The 23231-nt window shown below is 41.4% G+C and overlaps 4 protein-coding genes across 5 annotated transcripts; 2 read left to right on the top strand and 2 right to left on the bottom strand.

The window, feature by feature from the left end:
• Window positions 1-1809: 1809 nt before the first annotated feature.
• On the bottom strand, window positions 1810-7445 carry LOC142933602 (BTB/POZ domain-containing protein 1-like). 2 transcript variants are annotated; one of them, XM_076077749.1, is made up of 8 exons: window positions 6827-7445; window positions 5857-6013; window positions 4618-4723; window positions 4334-4531; window positions 3979-4171; window positions 3795-3882; window positions 2806-2952; window positions 1810-2685 (listed from the first exon to the last, which is right to left on the bottom strand). In XM_076077749.1, the coding sequence occupies exons 1-8, from the start codon at window positions 7252-7254 to the stop codon at window positions 2527-2529; spliced, it is 1476 nt and encodes a 491-aa protein (XP_075933864.1). In that variant the 5' UTR covers window positions 7255-7445; the 3' UTR covers window positions 1810-2526. The 2 variants fall into 2 exon arrangements, with proteins under 2 accessions (XP_075933864.1, XP_075933865.1); XM_076077750.1 differs by having other exon boundaries at window positions 3979-4108; window positions 6827-7444.
• A 692-nt stretch (window positions 7446-8137) lies between these two features.
• On the top strand, window positions 8138-13407 carry LOC142933603 (transmembrane 6 superfamily member 1-like). Its single transcript, XM_076077751.1, has 10 exons — window positions 8138-8668; window positions 8811-8914; window positions 9111-9212; window positions 9287-9386; window positions 9527-9609; window positions 9804-9922; window positions 10055-10159; window positions 10240-10332; window positions 10425-10544; window positions 12767-13407. The coding sequence occupies exons 1-10, from the start codon at window positions 8577-8579 to the stop codon at window positions 12956-12958; spliced, it is 1110 nt and encodes a 369-aa protein (XP_075933866.1). The 5' UTR covers window positions 8138-8576; the 3' UTR covers window positions 12959-13407.
• Window positions 13408-13605: 198 nt separating this feature from the next.
• zrsr2 (zinc finger (CCCH type), RNA-binding motif and serine/arginine rich 2) lies at window positions 13606-18096 on the top strand. The gene is made up of 11 exons (XM_076077661.1): window positions 13606-13861; window positions 14297-14370; window positions 14462-14552; window positions 14698-14806; window positions 15113-15199; window positions 15633-15671; window positions 15835-15965; window positions 16119-16332; window positions 16677-16732; window positions 16833-16942; window positions 17039-18096. The coding sequence occupies exons 1-11, from the start codon at window positions 13821-13823 to the stop codon at window positions 17869-17871; spliced, it is 1785 nt and encodes a 594-aa protein (XP_075933776.1). The 5' UTR covers window positions 13606-13820; the 3' UTR covers window positions 17872-18096.
• A 73-nt stretch (window positions 18097-18169) lies between these two features.
• Window positions 18170-23231, bottom strand: LOC142933537 (AP-1 complex subunit sigma-2). Its single transcript, XM_076077662.1, has 5 exons — window positions 23055-23231; window positions 22428-22606; window positions 20949-21057; window positions 20713-20850; window positions 18170-19935 (listed from the first exon to the last, which is right to left on the bottom strand). Exons 2-5 carry the CDS (start codon window positions 22604-22606, stop codon window positions 19888-19890), a joined length of 474 nt encoding a protein of 157 aa, XP_075933777.1. The 5' UTR covers window positions 23055-23231; the 3' UTR covers window positions 18170-19887.

Here is a 23231-nt window from a genome sequence, read left to right as displayed (position 1 = left end):
AGTGTACATTTCATCATCCTGCTGTCGCTATAATCATATTGCCATGTCTCCTCTATCAGCACCAAGAAAGACAAACTTTCTGAATGGAAATGATCAGTTTCAGTTGACTTCAACCAAAGCTCAACACCCAATGTTTCAGTGGCTTGGGGGTCATATACTATATACAGTATGTACATAGTAATTAGTTACGAAACAGTCTTATATCATTGGAATACAGATTGCATAACTCCCACCAGCTGGACAAGTATCGACACCCACACACACACACATACACACACACACATACACACACACACACACACACACACACAGAAAACCACACATAACTGTCGTGGATTTGTAATCTAATAGCTGTAAGAAACGCTTGAGTTTTACCCCATAAGCTTCACATTTGCCTCTTTAATGCATCCGGAAACTCTTCCCTCTGATTACAAGGAGCTCTCGTGAATCTTGCTTTTTGACACATCACACAGGTGTGAGCTGAGGAATGTGTAGTCCTCCTGGTTTCTTGAGCGTTTTGTGTCTGGTGGGTGGTGAAAACCTATCTCAAACCAATTTTCTTGCTGCTTTTTTTCTATTATGAAGGCTGTCTAAGTGGGCAGCCAGCTGGGAAAAGCTCTCAGGTCTCGGTGACTCACCTGACAGCCTCCGTGGATCACTCTCCTCATCAAGGCCCACTCACAGCCTTCTAAAGTGAACTTGTCTCTACCGGCGTTCTCATACAGGCGTACAGATTATGAAATTCAAGAGCATTTCATCTCTGGGCTGTAGACTTGGCGTTCAGCAGACAGCACTGATTTATTTCATTTTTACTGGCCGCATAAGAACCGAGCACATTTAATAAGAAATAATCTGGTATTATTGAGATTTGCGTCAGGATTTAGGCGGAAACAACTGAGTCTAAAATGACGATGCTATTTTCTTACAGTAGTTCTAGTCTCATTTGAGGGACATGATACTTTTCTTTTGGCATCTTACCTACAGCTTGTCTTCGCATTATGCATTTCTAGTGTTGGAAAGTACTTTGCTTCAATACAGTTTTGAGGTTGTGCTTGACTTGAGTTTTTCCATGCAATTTCTTATGTCTCTGTGTAAAAAGAGACATACAATGTACTCCACTTCATGTATTTTCCAGCTATAGTTACCTTTTAGATTCATATTTTAAATAAAACACATATAAGCTTATGAAATACAACACGTTGAAGATTCCCAACATGTTTGGCTTGTGGCCTGTTTGAATAAATCAGTGTCTAGTTGGGGTCGCTTGTCACGTTTCAGATGTCACTAGTTAAAGAGACAGCTCCCCTCTAAACGTCTCAGATGGTTTCATTTTAATAACTGTTATGGAGGTAAAATTATTCAATATTTCATTAAATGTGCTTAGTTTTGTAGATTTCTTTTAAATGAATTAAAATGAATCATCTTACTACACCTCACATTTATCTTGTGACCCTTCACTGGACTGAACTGCCTGATCTGCTACAACAGTAAAATACTTCACACGTCCATAATCCATATTATTAACACAAGTAATATAATGTTATGCCAGTCAATGGCAATTTTTCTGTCAAACCCTCCCTCTTGTTATATTCTAATAATTAAAGGCCTGAGGATAAAACTTATATGTTTGTTTAGCAAAGGTTTAGACTTTCCTCTCCCCTTCATCATGTCACAAGCCCTCAGATTTAACTGCCATGCTGGGAACCAGTGATAAATCCTTCCTACACTCAGATATTAATATGTTTAGGCGTCTGATAGCTGGCTGTATGGAGCATTTGGCATCACCTAGTGACAGAAAGAGGAATGATACATGAATCAAAGACCAACTTTATACAGAGTCTATCAAAGGAAACAATTTTACAACATTTTAATGCCAAAAAGCTAAAAAATTGACTTTTGTTCATTTACTTCACCATTAAAGTCCTGGAGCTTTTCTTCTTTACATTTTAATGTAGTGCTAGGCAAACATGAAGTCATAAATTACAGCATGTACCACTGGCGAAGTTACATAACACACATGGATCCTTAATACAATGCAAAAACAAAGTACTTGAAGACACCTGCTGAATAAATGAGAACAGTGCACAATAAAAAATATGCAAACATTATACTTTCGGTAAATGCATCGGCAAAAACTGAGACAATAGAATGAAATGGCGCCAACCAACAAATGGCAGCTGTCTCTAGTTTCACTCGTGCAGCATTAACTCCTGCAGTGACAGCTTACTGACAACAACACACAGACAGGACATCAGTATTAAGATCATTTATAACTGATGATACAATTTATGCCCAAAAAGCTTCTCCCCCCCCCACAAATCTGCTTGTTTCCACATTCCCGATCATGTCTGTACACCAGTATTGTATAGACCGATACGCATACACACACACTCTCTCTCTCTCTCTCTCTCACACACTCTTTATTCCAAGGGATTATGAGGCACTACATTTATCTCCAGCAGTCTAGTCTTCCCAGCAGTCTGGGGTCTCCCTGGTTCAGTGTACCAGCATGACACCGTGTTAAGTCTAGGTGTAGTAGATTATCTCAGGGATCTGGCCGTCCTCCACTGATGTACCGTTGTTATTTCCTGGTGAGCTAAAAAACAAAAACGTCGTCTTGGTCCCCATCGCTGATTCCTGGGTCAATTTCTTCAACCCCTTTGTGCCATAGTGGGAGTCTGGGCCCTGAGGTGTAAAATGACAAAGCAGATAATATGTTTAATCCTACTCAGGTGGGTTAAAAAAAAAACAACATGTTCATTTTTGCAGTAATACATATTTTAAATACAACAAGTTGAGACTGACCTTTAAGGTGGCACATGCAGTGTAGCTGACATTGGGTTGGATTTCCACAGGCTCTTTGAACATCACTCTGAACGTGTTTGCTGTGCCGTCACAGTTGAAACCGGTGTCGTTCTGCCCCAGTGTAATGCGTTTGTCGCTCTCTAAGATCTGCAGAACAGGACAATGTCTTTAGTGTATGAACAACAATGTGCAAAAAAATATATATATACTTTATGATAATTATATCGAACTGAAAATGTTAAAAACACAGCTGGCAGGTTACTCTGTTTCTGGGTTCATCTGTTTGGTGATGTATTTCTCTGGTTGGTAACTGTAAGTATTGGCTGTGACCAAAATAATTGAATATCAACAAAACATTCCTAGTACTGTGACATTTAAGGCTTTCAATTAAAAAGAGTTGTACCTGTAACTTTACAAAGTGTTTTAACAATCACGCAGGGAAGAATCCACTGAGAAAGAGGCAGAGATACCGATCTCTCTATCCGCAGCGTTCTCTGCAGATCACAATGTAAAGCGGATACAAGACAACGGTGTCTTGCTTCGTCACCGTACACACTTGTTCTCCAAGGTAGTACAAATCAGCTCTAACTGGAGAGGAATTACGAAACATACAGGATGGAGGGTAAGTGGGCTCGCTACACGTAGGGCTGGCTATAAAGCTTTAAAAGGTATCTGAATGAAAAGTATCAAAGACTGTCAAGTAGTAGCACTGATGTGAAATGTATCCTCTGATTTGTACTTCTTATATTTAGCTTTTTTTTTAAAAACCCTTTAAGTTATTGCATTGCTGCTTATGTTAAGACAACATTGTACTTTTGAGAAGATTGGCTTTTTTGTAAAATTAAAAAAAAAAAAATCTGTTAATCTTCCTCAAAGACACCCTGAATAAAAATATCGGTTGTGAAGCTGGTGTAATGTATCGGTACTAATATGAAAAACAACGCACCTCCCTTAACATAACATCACTATGCCTCAATGGCAGTAGTTACCTGTATGTTGACCTGATAGTCAGTGGGTCCATGTATTGAACCATACAAGCCAAAACCCACTATGGATATTCTTTTGTTAACATTGAATCTGCAGAAGGAGAAAGGCAGACAGAGAAAACAAATTAGACCAAAAGAACTCAGTTTGTTGAGATGAACAACTGACCACCGATGTTGGTCATCTCACCTGATTCTGTCGCTGGTACCACTGTACCCCCATCGACTCTCAACCTGCTGGAATCTATTAATGCTGCACTCCTCCCCCCTGAGGCAGCAGCGGGGCCTGTCGATGTAGTCGACCCGTGGTTTGGGGTTTACTGTAAAGTGTAAAAACAGATTTACCACCTCCCGATCGAACAATATTCCAGACTGGGCAGGCCCTGTTGCACAAGAAAGAATATCAAGCTGGTTTCTGTGGTTTGAGCTGTATGGACAAATCAGGAACATGATGAATATGTTTGGCTGAAATGGTTAGTATAGTGTTGGGGAAAAAAAAAAAAAAAAAAAAAAAACTATTGCAGGAAGAGAAACAAGTTCTATACCTGCAGCAAACTCCTCAACGGTCATGAGCGGGAAGCGGATGAGTGGGAGGGCTTTGCCCAGAACCTTCTGTTTGTTCTCAGAGGTCGGGGGAAGCTGTTGTCTGTAACACTCGGCCTCTGCCCAGCGTACCACCGCCCCAAACAAGCGGTTCTCCCTGATGCTGAGTGTGTCTCTTTGTAGCACTGCACATAAGGTGTCTGCGCATGCAAATACACAGAGTGGTCATCAGTTTACATCCAAAGAAGAAAAAAGAAAATCAGTTTGTGAAGAAAGACTCGCATACCAAGGTCGATATCTGTAAAACCCTCTGCGTTTATTGCGTCCGCAGTGCTTTTGTCTATAGTGTCCAAGCAGAGACTGGCAAGTTGAGGCTCATCGAATAACCTTGCCTGTAATGAAAGCACAACATAAGCCACATTAGTATCCATTAGGTACTGGTCAATTACCTTTCATGCACCAAAGGATTTTTAAAAAGCTGAGAAAATGTAAGAGTCTCCTTTATAGATTAAATATTGTGTAAGATTAACTAAAAGATGTTGGGGGAAATAAAGCAGTCAGTAGATTCTAACACCACCTCATTTTGCAAATCCAATATTCAAGTCTGATAAAAACATCACTCAAACTTTATGAAATGTTAATGAACTTAAAATGAGTAACCAAGCAATGACACTGGGAATTAAGCGTACACCGCTGGAGATGCGTCTCTTTTGTTGCCGTGTTGGAAAAAAATAAATAAATAAAAAGGAGTGTTTTTTGATAAGCGGCTGAGCATGCAGCCTGATGGCGTAGAAGCCAGCATCAGACAAAATGCTGAACCCAAACAAACGGCAGCATGAACCAAAAATAGCACAAACTAATGTCGTAAAAACTCAACCATCGATGGCTGCAAGATGGTCCTGTGGGGATACACAGAAAGAAAAATGGCTTCACCCTCCACTGAAAGAGCCGCTGTCTGACAGTTTCCAGCAGATGGAATGAACAAGGCAAAATTGTTATTACATGGTTTCATATTTTTCCCCAGGAGACATCCTTAAAAATCTGATCACGCTGTTATTGAAACCTTCTGCTCTGCTTTAAAATGTATTTTTGTGCTTTACGTCTTATGAGGGTGGATTCACCGAAAATACTGTGAACATATTTTCTCACTTTCTCCTGGTGGTTTCTGACCAAGCAGTTTCCACAGCCACTGTCATTAAATGGGAGGTTCAATGGGAATTAAATTGTGCTGCCCAAAGCATCTAAATAGTACATGTGCAACACTCAACAGCAATGTGTGTGTTTCCAGAAATAATGTCCCAGTTGATACCACCATTTCTGGAAAGACGTGTTGCTGTCAAATGTCACTTTTCAACACTTTTGAGCACCTCAAAATGAAATCTCAGAGACAGAAAACTAAAAATATAATAAATATAATATGTGATATATCTGGGGCTAACGAGATAAATATCAAGGTGTCAAACCAAAGGTTAATGCGAGAGAGTTTAGGGGTCTATATGTACTACACAGTAGCTGTGACAATAACCTGAGTGAGGAGCATGAACGCGTTGTCGGCTCTGAGGTGCTTGGTGAGGAACTCCACACAGCGACTCTCCAGAGCAGGGACCGCGTACTTCTTGGCCGTATACAGAGTCGTCATCACAGTCTCAGGACCAATGTGGACCTCATCGGAATACAAGAACCTGTGCAGAGGAAACGGGCAACAGAACATTGTTTATGGTCAGGTATTCATGACGTTATCCACCGAAGAATTCAAAAAATGTATCACATTTTAGCCTGAAAAATCTTGACTAGAAATACATTTGCAGTATGTAGATGGTGTCCAACCAGATAGTGTTCCTTAAAAAAGCACTACGGCCGAGTAACAAACCTCAGTACTTCTTTGCTAGCAGCAGAAATCTATCCGAATCCAAAGACCGTCCAAGAGATGGCATCAAGTGTCAAATTTATAGTCTCTTATTAGACAGAACCTGATGTAAATCATAATTTTGCCAATTTTAGACTGTATATGTTTTTTAGGGGGGGTGGGGGAATACTCTTGTACAGCAGCTGGTCTTTGCAATACTTGATGTTTTACTTACTAACTTAATTAAATGGGGAAAAGGGTTTGTAGGAAATAAAAAGTTATAATATCAGAAAGTAAGGAATCTATTAAAGCATTGTATCTGAAACCAGGCACTTATAACTGCATAAAAACCTGTCTGTTATAGTTTCTATAACTATCTAAGAGATAGTTGACATATGGACCTATGTCTCTACAGTACACTAGACTTTGCAATGTTGTTCTACCTCGGCTAATGATCTGAGAGTTATACTATCATATTTACACACTGCTCCTGTCATGGTGTTCCCATTTAGCTCTTCCCAGTGTGCAGTGCAATCACTATATCAGGCCTACATCCTCCTTTAAATGTAACTGAAGCTGAACGTTGCTGGACGGACAGATAAATTACTAAGTGGGCTTTACTTTGGTGCATGGTGATCACCTGGCCTACCTGAGCAGGGCGAGGAAGGCTGCCGGTTCCACATCAGGCAGCTCTATCTCAGTCGAGGTTGTGGCCATCCCACCGTTGAACATGGCATCAAAAACGGCACTGCCGGCGGCCAGGACGAACTTATGGGCCGGTATCCTCTGGGCCTGTCTGCCCTTCCCCACGATGAACCTGACGTCGCTGAGCAGCTCGTTGTTGAAGAGGAAGGCGAAGCGCTCCTTCAGGGAGCTCTTCGTCGCCTGCCAGTTGTACATGGGCTCCCGGTGAAGGCCGAGGACAGGCGGGGAGGCGGACCGGGCAGAACCGGAGGAGGCTGGCATGTTGGCGAGCACCGCCGCGGCTCCAGACTGAACCGAGTTAAATGCTGCCTCCTGGCCGCCATGGTTTGACGCTAAGCCGACACCAATGCTGCCGCCGCTCCCGGTCGCCATAACGACACGTTTTAAATGTTTTATTCAATGTCCCGAAAGCACCGTTAATGTCACAGGAAAATGCACCGACCGTACCGTGTGTGTTGTTTTTTATTTACGTGGTATCCATCGCGGCGGACGCCATCATTCTTTGATGTTTAGCTAGCTAACGGTATCTGCTAGCTTGCGTTCCTCCAGAAATGACGCAGACGGACACTTCCTTCAAAACACTTTTTTTTTTTTTCCATTAAACTTTATTGCTGTGTTCAAGAGAAACAAACAATCAAGTGAAGAGAAAGGGAGCAAAAAGTACAATGTATTAATATTAACACGAAATTAGTATTGAAAACAAAAGACAAATTAATAAAACAAAATGTTCTCGCTATGTATACATAATTTAATGTGATATATTAACGTTACCAATACAGTTGCTGATAAAGCAATGTTTGTGTTTGTTAGTAAATTAACATTTGTTAATAGACAATTTTTCCCCAATAAATTTGATTTATGAAGGAGGATAAACAGTAGTAATACATTCAAACATTTTTAAATCAGCAATTGCATTTTTGGTGACCACCATATAAATCCTGTTTTTTAGTCAGAGGTTTATTTTAATTATTATTTATAAATCAGATAACAAACATATTAATACATATATTACCATACATATCAATTGTAAACGTTGTTTACATTTATAAACAAACCCATTTATATATATGTATATATATATATATATATGTATTTGTATACTTTTCTTTTTAATTTACAATCGACCACTAGATGTCAGAGTCTGCTCCTTTACTTAAATAACATTAACAAACCTTCACAGCTTTTTAATGGCAATGATGAAAAATAAACTAATTAGAGTTTTTCTGCTAATAACGCATGCTTTTATATTGAATAAAGCTGCAATATTCAGTAAAATCATTCTCTTTCACGGTGATGTGAACCGCTGTCTCTCTCGCTCTCTATCTCACTCTCTCTCTCTATCTCTATCTTTGTGCGTGTGTGTGTGTGTGTGTGTGTGTGTGTGTGTGCGTGTGTGCGTGTGTGCGTGTGTGTGTGTGTGTGTGTGTGTGTGTGTGTGTGTGTGGTATGAGAGAGAGAGATAGAGAGAGAGAGAGGGAGAAGGAATGAAAACGAGAAAGACCAGAAACACATGACAGAGCATGCACGCAGGAGCTGGATTGGAAGTTTGTGCGTTGTTTACAGTTTGTCACATCGGGACTTTCCCCCAATTCCTTGAGATATGACTCGCAGACTAAACAGGGGAGTCTAAGCGGCAGAGTTATTTTAAATTCTCAATTTTCCCACAAGATACAATTGCTCAACCCTGGTCCGCAATGAGCGCGTCTGCAGGGACGGGAGTGTTTGTGCTCTCCTTGATGTCCATCCCCATCTGCTATTTATTTAATTCCCTCATTTACAACAACAGGTGAGTGAGAAGAAGCCTTTTTAATTTGAGTTACCTCTATTTTCTCTGCTGATTAAGAGACTGTTGCCAGTGCAGCACTAATTAGCATAATTTGAAAATGATTTGTCATATCTTTTAAAACTACACATATCTCTGCATTTAGTGCTGAAGCTTTCTTCTTCGCTGGCTGTTCAACAGTCCTCATCCTGTCCATTTCAACCCATTTTATGCTCAAGAAGAAGGCTCCAGTTGATCCTCTTTTCTATGGTATGAATTATGAAATGCACGTTTCTTGTCGGGACCAAGACATTTTTAAATGTTTGTAGTATTTGGAGAGAAATATTGATTTAACAACAAGTCATGTGAAAGGAATCATAAGCTTCTCTCTGACTTACATGAAAATAGAGGGAGTTATTGGGGAGTAAACCTGCAGTAAACCTTAAGTATGCATCTATCTGTCCAGTGTTTGCAGTGTATGCATTCTTCTGTGTGGTGAATCTGATCATCGGGCTGGAGCAAGACAACATCATTGATGGATTCGTGGCGTTTTACCTCAGAGAGGCAAGTGTTGTGTTGTGAGTCCTGTTTGTGAGCTGTCTCTTTGTACTTACTGATAGATCCACCCTGTGTTTTAGGCAGATCCACATATTAATACAGCACATGGGCACATGATCTCCTATTGGGACGGCTGTGTGCACTATCTCATGTATCTGGTCATGATTGCGGCGATTACTTGGGGGTAAGAACGGTCTGTCTGTAAGATCTACCCATCTGTTTGTCTATCTATCTATCCATCCATCTATCCATCCGAGTCTCTTGGAAGTATAATGTAATCATTTGAATTTGACAATAGTGGTGTTTCGTGGTTTGCACATGCAGGGACAGTTACCGAGCCATAGGACTCTACTGGATGGGATCTTTTCTCACGCGTGCCATAGTCTACATTCTTGGGAATGCTGTGGGTAAGTACACTAAAAATAATGGCATGCTTTTAGACGGCTAGTGTAGGGTAGCCTGTAACCCCCTGCAGACACCTCCCCTGAGAATTTTACAATGTAATTAAAAAAGATGCCCATTTTACTGTGTATACTGCTATGTTCAGTGTTTTGGTCTGTATCTTTCCCATGGTGATATATTATCTTTGTCTGTCTCTAAGGTAAATATGGGACCCAAGTTAGCCCTCTCTTCCTCCTCCACATGCTATATATTTCTGTGTCTGTCTGGGCCTGCTTACGCATCTTCAGCCAGCCCTCCACACGGGAAGTTCAGTTGACAGTAAGTCAGCATCAAAACTGGACATTATTACAATAAAGCATATTATTGGAAGATTCCCTTCATATACTGTATACTATATTGTGTGTGTGACAGAGAGCCCTGTATTAACATCCTGTTGTTGCTTTCTCTCAGAGCGTCCAGGAGGCTGAAAGAAAAAGTTTACTCCACAGACCTCTGGACCTACTGTTCATCATCTACCTCATTCCTGCTTTTGCTTTCTGCGTCTTCAGAGGCCTGGTGAGAAACCGTCAGATGATCACCTGCCAGTGCTCACACACACCGTGGTGGAATAATAATAATCTTTATGTGTCTGTTAGGTTGTTCTGGACTGTTCCGGCGAATGGTGTCAAGCCTACACACGACAGTATGAGCCTTACCTCAAAGACCCTTCAGCCTATCCTAAAATACAGGTAACTCAGTAAAGCTATGAACACCACACGCTCATCCTGATACTGTCATTGCACTTGTTTCTAAAGAAGTAAACTGTGTCTGTGTTTGCCAGATGCTGGTGAGCCTGCTGTACTCTGGACCATACTACATCATTACTCTCTATGGGCTGATGGTCCCAGGATGTGAGTGGATGACTGATCTGACTCTAGTGCACTCCGGAGCACTGGCCCAGGTACGCCCTTGCTGTTTATTCCTCGCTCACCAGCAAAGGAATAACTCGGCCTTTGCAGGTAAAGATCCTGCACTAGCACATGTGTTTTTACTTAATCTGGCTGTCTAGACTGCAACAGGTGCTACACTTATACGAGGGTTAAAGATATGTCTATAGAAACTTTTCCCAGCAGCCATGTCCCAGCAGGGTAAACACAGGTGTTTTTGAATTGATCAAATCAATAATGGTCCCATTCTTTTTAGTGTGTCACAGGCATTCCAGCGAGACAGCATGCACAATACCAAGGCCCTGGTTCACATTGAACAAGGTCATAATTAATGTTATTGATTGCACCTGTGTTTACCCTACAATGACATGTCAAAGAGATCTGCTGTGAGAAGGGCCTAACAAGTCAAGAGAAGAGGTCTACATCTGTGTTCATGTCATATTGGAGCTATCGTAATTACAAGTTTATAACTTGTAAATAGTGTTCACATCAACATCCAGTAGTTATGACTGGGACAGGCGTACTTTTCTGAACGCTCCAATATATCTGACTTTACAAGACTGAGGTTCCTAAAAAGTAAACATGGACACCTCTCCAAACCCAAATTTAATGAATATAGTGCCATGTAATGTCAATTTAAATTAATAATTTGAACAATAATTTCCACGGTAAATTACCCAGACCTTGTAGTGGTCTTTATCATTTACAGTCACACAAAGGTGGTCCGTATGAAAGAGCAAACTCTTTTCCCACATGACATCATCATTCCAGGTAGATGAGGCAATGCTGTGGGAGCAACTTGTGTGCCAATCACATCGCAACAAGACAAAGCAGCTATTGTATTTGAGCTGCAGGCTGGGGCGTCACTCATCAGCGGGATAAGGGGGGAAGCTGACTTCAGACCAAGAGGAATGGAGGTATTGGTGGTGTTCACTTAAATGTCAGCTGTTTGACCCGGCTATATATAGGAAAGCTGAGGCTTTGACAGCCGTGGTTGCTGTTGAGTCCAGAACCTCTCTCTGAACTATGGAAGGCCGCACGTCTCCCGCTGCTGCTATCTTTCGTCAGCAGAGTCGTACCAAAAATCTGCTGGATCCGGTTTATAATCAAAAAAGTATTTAATAATTGACAGAAGCTAAAACAGTTACAAACTGAATTACACTATCAATAACATAATATTTCATGAAATTGAGGCCCAATCCGGGCCGATGGCCGGATTGGGCCTCCAGATTGGCCCCCAGAGGATCTCAAGAAGTCCGACAATTCACTGTCCTATTGTGTCCTGAGTGTCTCTGAGATGTCCCGTATCAGCTCAGTGATTGGCTGAAATCCAATAAGCTCCTCCTGGCCTTTGACCCGATGGTCAGTCCTCTTCCTTCCTTAAAGCAGCATACACCATATCCTCGCTCGGCCATCCTTCGTTGCAGCAGACTCTACTCATGTCCTTGAATGGTTGCGACCTGAAATTCCCTCACTCACCTAACATCAATCTAATCTCTTTCACAGTTCAATAATTCAAGTTTCTTGACTATACTGACAGTGTTCAATACATAGAGTGACTATACTTTTTAGTTTAATACATTCAATGATTATGCTTTTATGGTTTAACACTTCTATAAGTAAATATACTGTAAACATACAATATCCACCACGAGGGGTGCTATTAAACATGCTTAGAATGCTTTTAATACTTAAATTCCTCACATTGCTGTGAGACGTGTCGTGTGTCTTTTTTCAGTGAATTTCTATGAAAAGGTAACTGGCAGGAGTCTGTTAGATTGAAAATATATTTTAAGTATCAGAATCTGTCCACGTTTTATGGTCATCAGTCCATTAAATGAATAATCCACCATAAAACAATTGCTCCCTGAATTTATCTTGTTATTTTACCTATGTTTTCTTTTAAATATTCCTCGATATGAACTGTAAAATGTAGACAATGTGATGTCTTGTAAAGATATGAGAGGATTTCCTTCTATATTCACAATTTTGCACTGATGTTTAACACAATGATCAAAGAAAAAAGGAGAAATGGAAGGTTTAGGAGGAGATATCAGTCAGACATCTTCATGCAATTGTTTAATCAGGCGCACAAGATATTTTTAAAAAACAACTGACTCTTTATAAGCAAGTAATATAAGAAAACAGTGTTCCTGTTAGTGTGACTCGACTGACTGTGAAGCTTTTAGTCATCACTGTCATTTTCCCATTTCTCCCTCCCTGCTTCAATTCGCAGGCCCAGTTCGCTCATATTGGTGCGTCACTTCACACACGGACGCCGTTCTCCTACAGAGTGCCTGCTGCCGGCCAGCTTGTCTTCTTGCTGGTCAATATCCTGTACGCTCTGGTGCCTCAGGCTCTGTGCTACCGCTGCTGCAGCAGGCCTGCCCTCTTCCTCAGGCCAATGCCAGACAAGAAGACTGAATGACAGAGAGAGAGAGAGAGAGAGAGAGAGAGAGAGAGAGAGAGAGAGAGAGAGAGAGAGACAAGGATGTCGAGGATGCCTAAATAAAAGGATGAAGTAGTTGTAAAAGACCGCTCTGTGTTTGCAGTTATTAGAAGTTGCTGTTTTTGGAGGGGAAGAACTTTAACTTTAATGAGGGCTAAGTGGAGGTATTGGAGACATGACAAAATACTCCAGTGCCAAACAGAGTTTGTGTCATCTAGCATTTATGTTTGTTTGCTTATTTTGAAAATGTGAACATACATTTTTACAAAATAAGTGTGTTTTTATACACACAGTCTCACAGCACAGATACTAATGCTGTTAGACCTGTGTTTGGGATTCAAACTACTTAAAAATAATTATTGTTCTTAATTATTTTTGGTAGTTCTTTTTACAAAAACTGCTTTCTTGTTGACACTGAGGTTTCTGTGCAGTGCCTTTTTTCTAATAAATTGGCAAATAAAGAAATTATTCACACCTGTCTATGCTTTTAATACTATATAGTGTGATTTATACATGGATAAGTACATAGATATTCAACCATTTAAGGGCATTTGACAAAAATGTTAAATGTATTTTAACAGTATTTTATTTGGATTGTTTAAACCGGAAGTACTTTGTGTCCACACTACCTCTTCCGGACAAACAAATCCGCATGTAGCTAACTAGCTAAAGTTTACAACAAAGAGAAATGATTCAGTCATATCACTTCTCTGATGAAACAAATCCACGTTGGAAATAACCCGTCCAGCCAGAGAACATTTAGACTAATGTGGGGTTTTTTTTCAACTAAACGCGGATGAAAAGAAACAACTTGCACTAACTTTAGCTTCTGCTAGCTGTGATGGCAGCACCAACACCTATGATTTCTGCTGCTGTGTTAAGGTCGGTGCCTCTCTTTAAATGTATCTCTAAATGTTTGAGTGGTGGACCAAAATAAAATAAAAAAGTAACGATGTAAACGGCATTATAATGTTGAAAAGTCAGCAGTCATGCCGTTATTACTAGCGCGAGCGTTACCTTTTTCAAAGCCTGACGTGTTGTTTCATTCTTTTCAATTTGAGACCATATTACTATTTGTACCTTGCATTATTGCCCTAGTAGTACTAACGTTACTCAATTACACTTGTTAGCTGAATCAACCCCGCTGTGATACATCTACTAACACCACTATTAATACTAATAACGTGTAGTAACAGTAATAGTGCACATACACTGCATGTCTGTATTTGTAACGTCTTTGCACCCACCAGTAGCATGTGGTTTATCTTTTCTAGTCCTCACATCTGATCATTGTTTCAAATGTCATCTTGTCTCTAGTCAAAAGCAACGCAGAGCTGCTCTGAGGAAAGAGAGGAGAAAACGGAAACGACAAGCTCTCGCCCAAGAATGTGGTACGAAGATAGCTGCTCTGTTTTACATTTTATTTCTACAGTTGTTGCCGCACCATTAGCCAGATCAACCACAACGTCTACTCTGTTACAGGTTTGAAAAATGTGCCAAGCTTCACACCTGAAGAAGGAGAAGAAATACATGATGAAGAGGATGACGATGACGATGTTGCAGAGGAGGAAAGGTAGGTCAATACTGACGTCACTCCTCTGTCCTGCAGCTGCACATTCAGTCACATTCAATGATGCACAGCAGCACATATACCTTCATTTACCATTTAAAAAATATAATCTTCATTGTGTTTGATCTGTGTTTACTTGTTTTTTTAGACTGCGGCTGCATGAAGAGTGGTTGGAAAAAGAAAGGTTTGCCCAGGAGGAGTTCAGGCTGAGGGCTGAGAGGGAGGAGGCTGCAAGGAAAAGAAAAGAGGAGGAGGAGGTAATCTACTGTTTGTATTCCTCATTCCTCATGAACATAAAAACACCCTGTGGAAACATATTTATTCTGCATATGGTCTTTAGTATGTTGTCCAATTGTGAACTAATCTAATGGAGTGACCAGAACCAACATGAATCGCGACAACCGTAATAACTTGCCCTCAAATAGTATGAATAACTGGAGCCTGACACCGGAGATTATTGATTAACTGGCTAATTGATTAGCCCAAGTGAGCCTGATTGACCTGTCCTTCTAAATAGAATATTAATAATTACTGTCTTTATGTCTTTCTTTTTTTGTTCCCAGCGGATGATAAAGGAGGAATGGGAGGCCCAGCAGAAGAAGGAACAGGAAGAAAAAGAGCAGAAGCAGCAGGACAAGCGGGACAGAGAGGTGAAACGGGCCCCAGGAGGATAGAAACAAAAAGAAATATATCCTCTTCTACTTAATCATGAGTGTTTATGTTATCCATCCAAAAGGGAAGATTCAGATAATCCTACAGTAATCATGTCTCTTTTGTAAAATGTGTTTTTGCGTTGTACATGGTTGTTTTTAAAAATTTCCTTGACTGAGTGGCACAAGCAACCGTCCAACTCCTCAACTAAGATACACATAAAGAGAAAAAACCCTAACAGCAGCTTCAGCTCTCACAAGGATGTATCTTTTACTTTGTGTGAAAACAGTGTGTGACATTGCTTTCCAACAAGTCCAGAAATGTTGAAATGCCAGTCCCCTCTGAGTGTGGTCTTAACACACAGTAACAGATCTGCTGCAGTATGTTGACCGCTACACATTTTCACCAGCCGTGTCTTTACACCATTTGTAGGAGGCCGTTCAGAAAATGTTGGATGAAGCTGAAAATCAGGTACAAACACATGAAATCCTATTATTAGTGTCACTAGTGAACATTTAGTTCAAAGGCTTTTATGTATGTATTTATTATATATATATATATATATATATATATTTGCACAACATCTCATTCTAGTTTAAAAGTAAACTATACAAAATATACATTTTTGTTCCAGCTGGAGAACGGACAGCCGTGGATGAATCCCGAGGCTCCCGCGACGAAGAACTGCGACAACTTTGGAACGGAGCGCGACGTTGCCAACTGTCCGTTCTTCCTGAAGACCGGTGCGTGTCGATTCGGAGACAGGTACTATTTCGTTCTCTTCTGACGTGACTCGCTACGTTAAATTCACAAACACATTATTTCAGTGGCGATTTGAATGGATGCACAGGCGCATTGACGAAGTCTTTCCTCATATTTCTGTATATTCTCCCCTCTTCTCTGTCTTTTTGATCCCAGATGCTCCCGGAAGCACGTTTATCCCGCAGCCAGCCCGACCCTGATGATCCGTGGTATGTTTACAACGTTTGGCTTGGAGCAGTCACGCCGCGATGATTACGACATCGACGCTTGTCTGGAACACAGCGAGGAGGAGCTGCAGGAGACTTTCCTCGAGTTCTACCATGACGTCCTGCCGGAGTTAAAGAGCGTCGGCAAGGTGGTGCAGTTCAAGGTAAGACGACGTTAGGACAGTCGGTGTGTTAAGCATGCACTCAAGTACCCAAATTACAGTCAGCTTTCTGAAGTAATCCATCTTGTTAAACTAATATACTTAAATAAGTAAGACATTAGAGATTTCACAATGCAGTCAGTGTAGAGGAGAAGTCTGGTCCACCACTTATTTAAGATGCTTAATCTGTTCAATAAAGTCAATATGAAGTAATATTTGTTTTTCTTTTACCAGGAAATGAAATAGTATAAATGTGTCAATGGATCTCTTACTGATGCCTGAAAGAATCTACTGTTGCATGATCAAATGATTACCACTAAAAATACACATCTGGCGTCTTCTTTTAGGTCAGCTGCAATTATGAACCTCACCTGAGAGGAAATGTTTACATTCAGTTTGACACGTAAGTTTTCGCACAACCGCTCCACGACCTTTTCCCAAATATAGGAAACTGTACGGTGTTTGAAAACTCTGCGTTGTGTTCCTCTTGTCCGTCTGTCCAGAGAGGAGCAGTGTACAGAGGCCATCATCAAGTTCAACGGGAGGTGGTACGCAGGCCGGCAGCTTCATTGTGAGATGTGTCCTGTTACCCGGTGGAAGAATGCCATCTGTGGTGAGTTATTCTTACCGATGCGAGAGCGGCACTTTCACTTTCACAGCAGAGATACAAGATTCAGTCCGTCTTCTATCTCGTTTGTGTCTTCCCCAGGATTGTTCGACAGACAGAAGTGCCCCAAAGGGAAGCACTGCAACTTCCTGCACGTGTTCCGGAACCCTGGCAATGAATTCTGGGAGGCCGACAGGGACCTGCACCTGTCGCCAGACCGCAGCGTCAGGGGGAGTCGCAGAGAAGGGTGGCATTCGGAGCGATACGGAGAGCGATCGTGGCGGCAGCGTCAGTGCAGCAGGAGCCCGCCGAGGTCCGAGAGATCCCACAGCAGACGGGACGACGACAGGCGGAGGAGCAGAGAGAGGAGGGCCTCCCAGCGGTCATCCAGACACAGTGACAGGACCAACGATTGGTGTCTGAGCAGGAGCAGAGACAGGTCGAGGAGCCGGAGTAGAGACAGGGAGCAAGACAGGCCGAGAAACAGGAGTAGAGATAAAGACAGGGAGCACAAGTATAGGAATAGAAGTGAAGAGAGAGACAAAGATACAGACACGAGAGACAGGTCGAGAAGCACAAGCAGAGAAAGGAAGAAAGAAAGTAGAGAAAGGAGACCCAAGAAACCAGAGAATATAGAGAAACTCCTTAATGAGGATACCAACACACGCCGGCGCCACAAACAATCCAAAAAGAGCAAGAAGAAGAGTAAGAAGAAGCACAAGAAGAAAAGCCATTCGCCTGAAGGGACGGCCTCATCTGGAGAGTCCGAAAAGGAGAAAGAGTCGGAGGAAGAGACGTCGGCAAATCTCACTGCAACGAGTCCCGGTCAGGAGGTAAAGGAAACGGAGCTAATTCAGAAAAACAATGACTTGGATGAGAGTCCGTGTGTTGACAGTGAGAAGTTTAGTCCCGAGGTGGAAACTGAAAAGTCTTAAACAGAAACACCCGGTGAGCCTGCTGGGAAAGGTGACACGAGTCGGTCTGAGTGGCTCCTACATTTCAAAAAGCTGTGAATTTGCTCTGGCTTTTCTCTTTTTAACTTTAACTGTGTGAGTGTTTGGAGCCTTGATGCAGTGAGATAGCACCCGTCAGTGTGTACATATGTGAATATTTAGCTTTTGGAAAACGTTGCTTTAATAATTAAACATGTGATCACTGGAGCTGAGCTGCTGCACTACTTGGTTATTGTTGCTGAGTAAAAGCTATATAAAAACAAAAGAGCAACAAATGGGGTTTCTTTTTTTAATACATTTATTGTTAATAACTTTCAAATATAAGGAAAAAAAGTTGGCAAATGTGTTGGCAGTGGTTAATACAAAAAGTGATCTCTTTTGCACAAATCAAAGATGAACTTGTTCCATAATTACTTATGAATGTTCAACAAAAACACTTTGTGGTTTTAAGAATGCAGATAAAAAGTTTGGATGAGCTTCTGTTCATCACTTGTTGGGCTCGTTTTCCTGCTGACAAGTGAACGAGCCGACAGTGATGAATATTAATGACCTACCCTGATATGTGCAGTTCGTATTCTTTTGTTCCGACTCCATAAAGAAACTGGAGATGGACCTGTCTCCTAACAGATAGGAATAATTACATAATACTGGTATATTGTGGCCGAGTAATCCCCACGTTTTGTCAAACACCCTGCGGTTCTAAATCCCTTTTTCTGCCATGTTAGCTTTCCATAGACACCATAGAGCCGGTAAAACACAGTGTTCTTTGGTCATGTGTTAGTCTTTAAGCCTAAGTATCACAATACATAAAATAGTTTTTGTTTTGATCACTACCTATTCCTGACTTAACACCAAGCGGGTTTATTTTTTTCCCAGGACAATAAGTCAATTGACAGAAAATTTTACGACACGATGACAATCTCAACAAACGTGACACTAGTGACAAACAGCTCACGTTTACCCAAAGGTAAACATTTTAGTTTAGAAAAAGAAATGGTTAATTTCTGGAGAGGAATCACCAAAACCTACAGAACATGTACGCTGATACTGATCATGGGTAATTGTTTCATTTCACTTCGGTGGTGGGTTGAGTTGACCCGTGTCACTATGTGATAGTGTGATAGTGATTGTAAACGTGTCAGTGAAGCTGGTGCTTCTCATGTATTACCGTTACACGAGTCACGACTGACAAAAAATAAATATACAATGACCGTTTGAAACAAAACAAAAACAGGTCATTTAGTAACACTTGCTGCTGTTCTGAAGGTATTTCTAGAGTCCTCAAAGACTCTTAAGCGTCTGGATGAAAAAAATATTCCATCCACCGCATGATAAATACAAAACTCATTTCCCAAACTCTGCCTCTCCCCTAATCCAAAACAGTCCGAAATGACATATGCTCTTGCTCATATTGTCAATGAACCAAACTTAAACCTTTTATTAGTTATCCTGTTAACTACTGATGGTTCTTTGCCGGATTTATATTTAATGAAATAATATTTTGCTCTTGAGAAACGAGGTAAAAACCTGTTTGTTGTGTGTGCAGAGGACATAATCAGTTTAGAATGATGATTCGGACGCTTAGCTCCAAGACTCAAATGTGAAGGTTATACATACAGAAGAAGCACCTTTAAAAAGTCCCCTTAAGCCAAACAGCACATGCAAGCCTGCAATCGGCGGTGATGGATCTCTTAATATGATGCTGCAGTTTTCATGTCGTCGCTACATTGTACTGTGTGGAGTTTTAAGAAGTGACGTTATGCTAACAGTACTGCAGAATACAGCGAGGGAGATTGTACATAGGAGACACATTCAAACCACAGTTGGCACCACATTAAAAAGGGCATTACTGGATAGTACAGAACAGAGCAATACAGCACATAGGTGGTGATTATATACACACAACACTGACACGGGGGGGGGACAACAGGAGAAGACGGGATAGAGGCGTGGAGGGGTTGCCAGATCTGCAGCCGGGAGGAGGAACAGCATGATGACTTATGTGAGCCCAATTTCTTCTAAAACGCTCCGTGGTGCCTCGGCCTCCTGCAGACGAAGAACAGAAAGAGAAATGTTCTTTGCTGTCGTACATTTTGTAGTGCACCTACAAAGTCAAAATTCAAAGCACACGAGTCCTAATGTGTGACGGGAACAGGGAGCCCTTTTCCAGTGAGCCGTGCAGTTATAACAACAGTACTGCATGCCTTACTATAAATAAATCATTCATTCTGCCGACCGCAAATGACTACAGCAAGACAGAAACGCAAACATGCAGGACTGCACTTGCTTTAGCTCACGGACTCAAGGGAGAGGTATTAATCAAGCGCTGCAGGCTCAGAATAAACGGGTGGAGTCAGGTGTAGAGGGCAGCGGGGTGAAAGAAGCAATCCAACATTTATGATCTGCCCTTCTGTGTTCCACGTTAGGATCCCTGAGAGAAGTTAATTCTTCATTTAGACCAAGTTAGAGGTGCAACGGTTACTTGATCGACATAAAATGTATCGGCAGCAATTTTGACAAACGAGTTGTTTAAATAATCTTTGAAGCTAAAATGTCATAAATTTGTCAAGATTTGCTGATTTTCTTTGTCTTAAATGACAGTAAAGTGAATACTTATCTGGGGTTTGGAGTGTTGGACGACCAAAAACAAGTAATTTGAAGACATCACCCTGGGCTCTGGAAGCTCGTGATGGCCATTTTTCCTCAATTGTGAGACATTTAACAGACCAAAGGCAGCAGGTTGATTGACAGATACTGGTCTCCTGAGACCAGGTTGGTCTGTCTAGTGGGTTCAACCATCTGCTGATGAAGAAGTGTGCGTACCTCCTGCAGCAGGTCGGCCTGCTCGATGGCCTTCAGCACGTTCTTCTTGGACGTCTCCTGGGCCTCTCCGCCCAGCAGGAACTCATCCAGGATGAAGTAGGCCTTCTCAAAGTTGAAGATGATATCCAACTCGCACACCTGTGAGGCCACAAACAGCAGCGGATCAGAGGAGATCCTCACCCGATTCTTGCAGCACTATCAATCAGCACGGTACATGTGGTGTTTGAGAGACTCACGCTGCCAAAATATTTGTCCAGCAGCTCCACGTATCGATGGATGATCTCCAGGGTGATCAGCTCATTATCCTGATCCTCGACCGCACAGCAGAAATACAGGCTCGCGTATCTACAGCATAAAGCGAGGAGATGAAAGATTACCGCGGCGGTGATGTGGACAGATATTAGTGCTTCAGCTCTTCAGAAATGCAACATATCAGTGTGTTTAATTTAGTTAGTGGTAATTTAGCTGTGATCACTGTCCAGAATGTATGTATGTATGTATGTATGTATGTATGTATGTATGTATGTATGTGTGTATGTGTGGTCTTTAAAGAGGGAAAATATTTCTGCATTCAGGTGTTTGGTGCTGTTCTGTATCACAGAAAGTCACATTAGATAAAAAAAAATAAAAAAAATGCTTTTCCATATTGTTTATTTTCCATGTAAGACACCTGTAAATCCCAAATATAAATGCAAAACAGCTTTAAAATCCCTTATATTTACTTTGAATGACAAGTATATCTTAAAGGTTTTATGGCTATGTCATTGTGTAAATTTGCATAAATAAACCAATAAAACCATCAGTTTTTAAACAAGTCTGCCACTCATACCATCACATCAATTAGACTTAAAATAAATAAGTTTGCTTGTTTGTCTTTGTTGATGAGTCTTTTGTTTATCATATTGGACACATGGCGATGTATTGTATTTTCTAATCAGGCACTCCTCCTGTGTTTGAATCAGTCCTCCGTTGTTTGGCAGTCGTTATTAGAGAGGGGGCGTTTCTGGCTTTCATCACACACCAGAAGGTGAGATCTAAATGCCACAAATCTCAGTGCAAAATAATCACTGAAACATTGGTTTTCACAAACACCCCCAACAAGCCACCGCAGATGGCCAACAATGAACACGTCCTATTGCTAAGATCATCCTTAAGACATGCCTGGCATAAGACATTTTACATTAAAAGTTTAACAAAATAATGAAGGACCTTAAGGCCCACTTGCTACCTTTCAACGATATCTCACAGTCTTCATCAATCAACAGAGGAACCCCATCTGTGCAGTACCTCCCCCAGATACCACCACCTGTTATCATGTCGCTGAAGATCTATCCATAAGTCACATTCATATTATAACAACTAAACCATCTCCACAAATACTTCGCAAACTCCCATGAAGACCATGAGATGCAGATGAAAGCTCTGGAAGACGGTAGTAAGTAGACCTGGAGTTGAAATTAATATTTCCATAGTCAGGAATGAACTTTAACGCCCAGCATGTTAAAGGTAGCTGCAATATCTCATGATAAGCAACTCTTAACTGCCGTTAAGAAGGGAGTTTCATAGTAAAGTCACAGATGAGAGGAGTAACAACCCTGAAAACAACCAGAGAGATCCAAGCTTGTGTTGACAGCCTCATTCAGATGATCTCTGCTTGCCCACGTGTTCACTGCATGTACTTCCAGACAGAATGTAAACTTCTCTTACTCACTTACCTCTTGTACACAATCTTGAGGTCCCTCCACTCCAAGAAGCTGCACATCTTGGGCTTCCTGGCCAGTATGGTCTGGACCAGGTCTCTGGAGATCTTCTTCCTCTCCTTGTCAGACAGGGGCACGTACCATTTCTGTAAGCGCAGCTTTCCCTGCCGGCTGAACAACAGCATGAACTGCATCTGAGAGAGGAAGTTCGATTTAAAGTTATCCATGGTCGAGATGAGATAACGATACATTGTTTGTAGAGAAGGAAGGAGAAGATAAAGCTATAGAGGTAGAGGGACGGAGGGGTCGGTGGTCCGTCATCAGCCATCGTGACATGTATGGTGTGTTTTTATATTACAAGAAAGTTAATCCAGCACATCTAAGTTAACAGAAGAATGAACAAGTAACGGCCCAACAGGAAATACAAGCATTAGTGGATGATACGAACTAGTCGCCTGGTCAAATTTATTTTATATTTGCTCAATTTTACGTCCAGGAGACTTTGGCACAAACTTCCATTAGCTTGTGTTAGCTATCCTAACCGTGCTAAACGGCCACATATCAACATCATTAACACGTTACTGTGCGCCCCCTCCCGCGACGCCCAGCTAGCGAACACGAGAAATAAACACGACTCTTTACCTTCGACCGGGCCTTCGATTTAGTCACTTGGACGACTGTTAACTTCAGTAAATTCAAGAGCAATACATAACCAAAGAGAGTGCAGTAAACAGATGTTCCGGTGTCTCTGTAGCTTAGCTTCTCCTCCAGACTGACGCTAAACTAGCTAGCGGATGGTCGTTGCTGGTGAGACAACGA

This window comes from Anarhichas minor, unplaced genomic scaffold (assembly GCF_050575085.1).
Source record: "Anarhichas minor isolate MPS153535 unplaced genomic scaffold, ASM5057508v1 ptg000062l, whole genome shotgun sequence".
Lineage (NCBI taxonomy): Eukaryota > Metazoa > Chordata > Actinopteri > Perciformes > Anarhichadidae > Anarhichas > Anarhichas minor.
This window is presented reverse-complemented; position numbering and strand designations above follow the sequence as displayed.

Excerpts from the sequence above, each read along its gene's own strand:
- LOC142933537 (XM_076077662.1), bottom strand. The coding sequence starts at position 22,606 with ATGCAGTTCATGCTGTTGTTCAGCCGGCAGGGAAAGCTGCGCTTACAG. Across the intron at positions 21,058-22,427 it reads CTCAAGATTGTGTACAAGAG|ATACGCGAGCCTGTATTTCT; the intron begins GTAAGTGAGTAA and ends TTTATGCTGTAG. Across the intron at positions 20,851-20,948 it reads TGGACAAATATTTTGGCAGC|GTGTGCGAGTTGGATATCAT; the intron begins GTGAGTCTCTCA and ends GTGGCCTCACAG.
- zrsr2 (XM_076077661.1), top strand. The coding sequence starts at position 13,821 with ATGGCAGCACCAACACCTATGATTTCTGCTGCTGTGTTAAG. Across the intron at positions 13,862-14,296 it reads ATTTCTGCTGCTGTGTTAAG|TCAAAAGCAACGCAGAGCTG; the intron begins GTCGGTGCCTCT and ends TCTTGTCTCTAG. Across the intron at positions 14,807-15,112 it reads AAAGAAAAGAGGAGGAGGAG|CGGATGATAAAGGAGGAATG; the intron begins GTAATCTACTGT and ends TTTTGTTCCCAG.
- LOC142933602 (XM_076077749.1), bottom strand. The coding sequence starts at position 7,254 with ATGGCGACCGGGAGCGGCGGCAGCATTGGTGTCGGCTTAGCGTCAAAC. Across the intron at positions 2,953-3,794 it reads ACTATCAGGTCAACATACAG|ATCTTAGAGAGCGACAAACG; the intron begins GTAACTACTGCC and ends CCTGTTCTGCAG. Across the intron at positions 2,686-2,805 it reads CTGCATGTGCCACCTTAAAG|GGCCCAGACTCCCACTATGG; the intron begins GTCAGTCTCAAC and ends TTTACACCTCAG.
- LOC142933603 (XM_076077751.1), top strand. The coding sequence starts at position 8,577 with ATGAGCGCGTCTGCAGGGACGGGAGTGTTTGTGCTCTCCTTGATGTCC. Across the intron at positions 9,610-9,803 it reads CATTCTTGGGAATGCTGTGG|GTAAATATGGGACCCAAGTT; the intron begins GTAAGTACACTA and ends TCTGTCTCTAAG. Across the intron at positions 10,545-12,766 it reads ACTCCGGAGCACTGGCCCAG|GCCCAGTTCGCTCATATTGG; the intron begins GTACGCCCTTGC and ends TTCAATTCGCAG.